Source organism: Acyrthosiphon pisum, chromosome A2 (genome assembly GCF_005508785.2).
Source record: "Acyrthosiphon pisum isolate AL4f chromosome A2, pea_aphid_22Mar2018_4r6ur, whole genome shotgun sequence".
NCBI lineage: Eukaryota > Metazoa > Arthropoda > Insecta > Hemiptera > Aphididae > Acyrthosiphon > Acyrthosiphon pisum.
In genome coordinates, this window is record NC_042495.1 from 28740167 (window position 1) to 28740771 (window position 605).

General features: G+C 22.1%; 1 protein-coding gene across 2 annotated transcripts in view; it reads left to right on the top strand.

The window, feature by feature from the left end:
* Positions 1-360: 360 nt before the first annotated feature.
* Positions 361-605, top strand: part of LOC100163765 — a 281589-nt gene continuing 281344 nt past the window's right edge. The window contains exon 1 of one of the 2 annotated variants that reach the window (XM_029489459.1): positions 361-519. In XM_029489459.1, coding sequence (XP_029345319.1) covers positions 417-519 — 103 coding nt within the window. In that variant the 5' untranslated portion in view covers positions 361-416. The remainder of the gene's footprint in view (positions 520-605) is intronic. The other variant, XM_029489458.1, reaches the window with a different exon arrangement.

The following is a 605-nucleotide window of genomic DNA, read 5'->3' on the forward strand; positions in this document are numbered from 1 at the left end:
CGTTAATGGATTTAAACTATATAAACTAAGAAATAACAATGACGACTACTTATCGGTAATAATAAAATATAAACATAAATATAACTTGCTGTATAATACGGTTATCATTGATTAAATAAATGTAGGCATGAGAAATATATCACATTAAAATCATATAGGTATATACATTTAATAAATATCTATAAATATAAATACAATATAATTAAAATTATAATCAATGACCTAACCTTTCATCTTTATATTCGTTTAAAAATGATAAAAAATGTGTTGTACATACTATACTAAATATCTTACTCTACTCATATTCTCGACATTTCATTTAGTTTATTACGGACTGTCCAGTTAATATTTTCAACAATTCGTATCTGGTAGGTAATGTTTCAAAAATTGAATGTAAAAAAAAATATTGATTCACTATGATTTATAAAAGCAATAAGTTATTGTATGTATTAATCTTGATTTGGACACACATTTTGAACGTTTCTGAAAGCACAGTTTCATTTTATCATCATAAAAATGGTAAGCACCGATTAAAATATTATGAAATATGTATTGGATTTAATGATTTATAAATTTATAACTTACAAAAAATTATGCTAATTGTA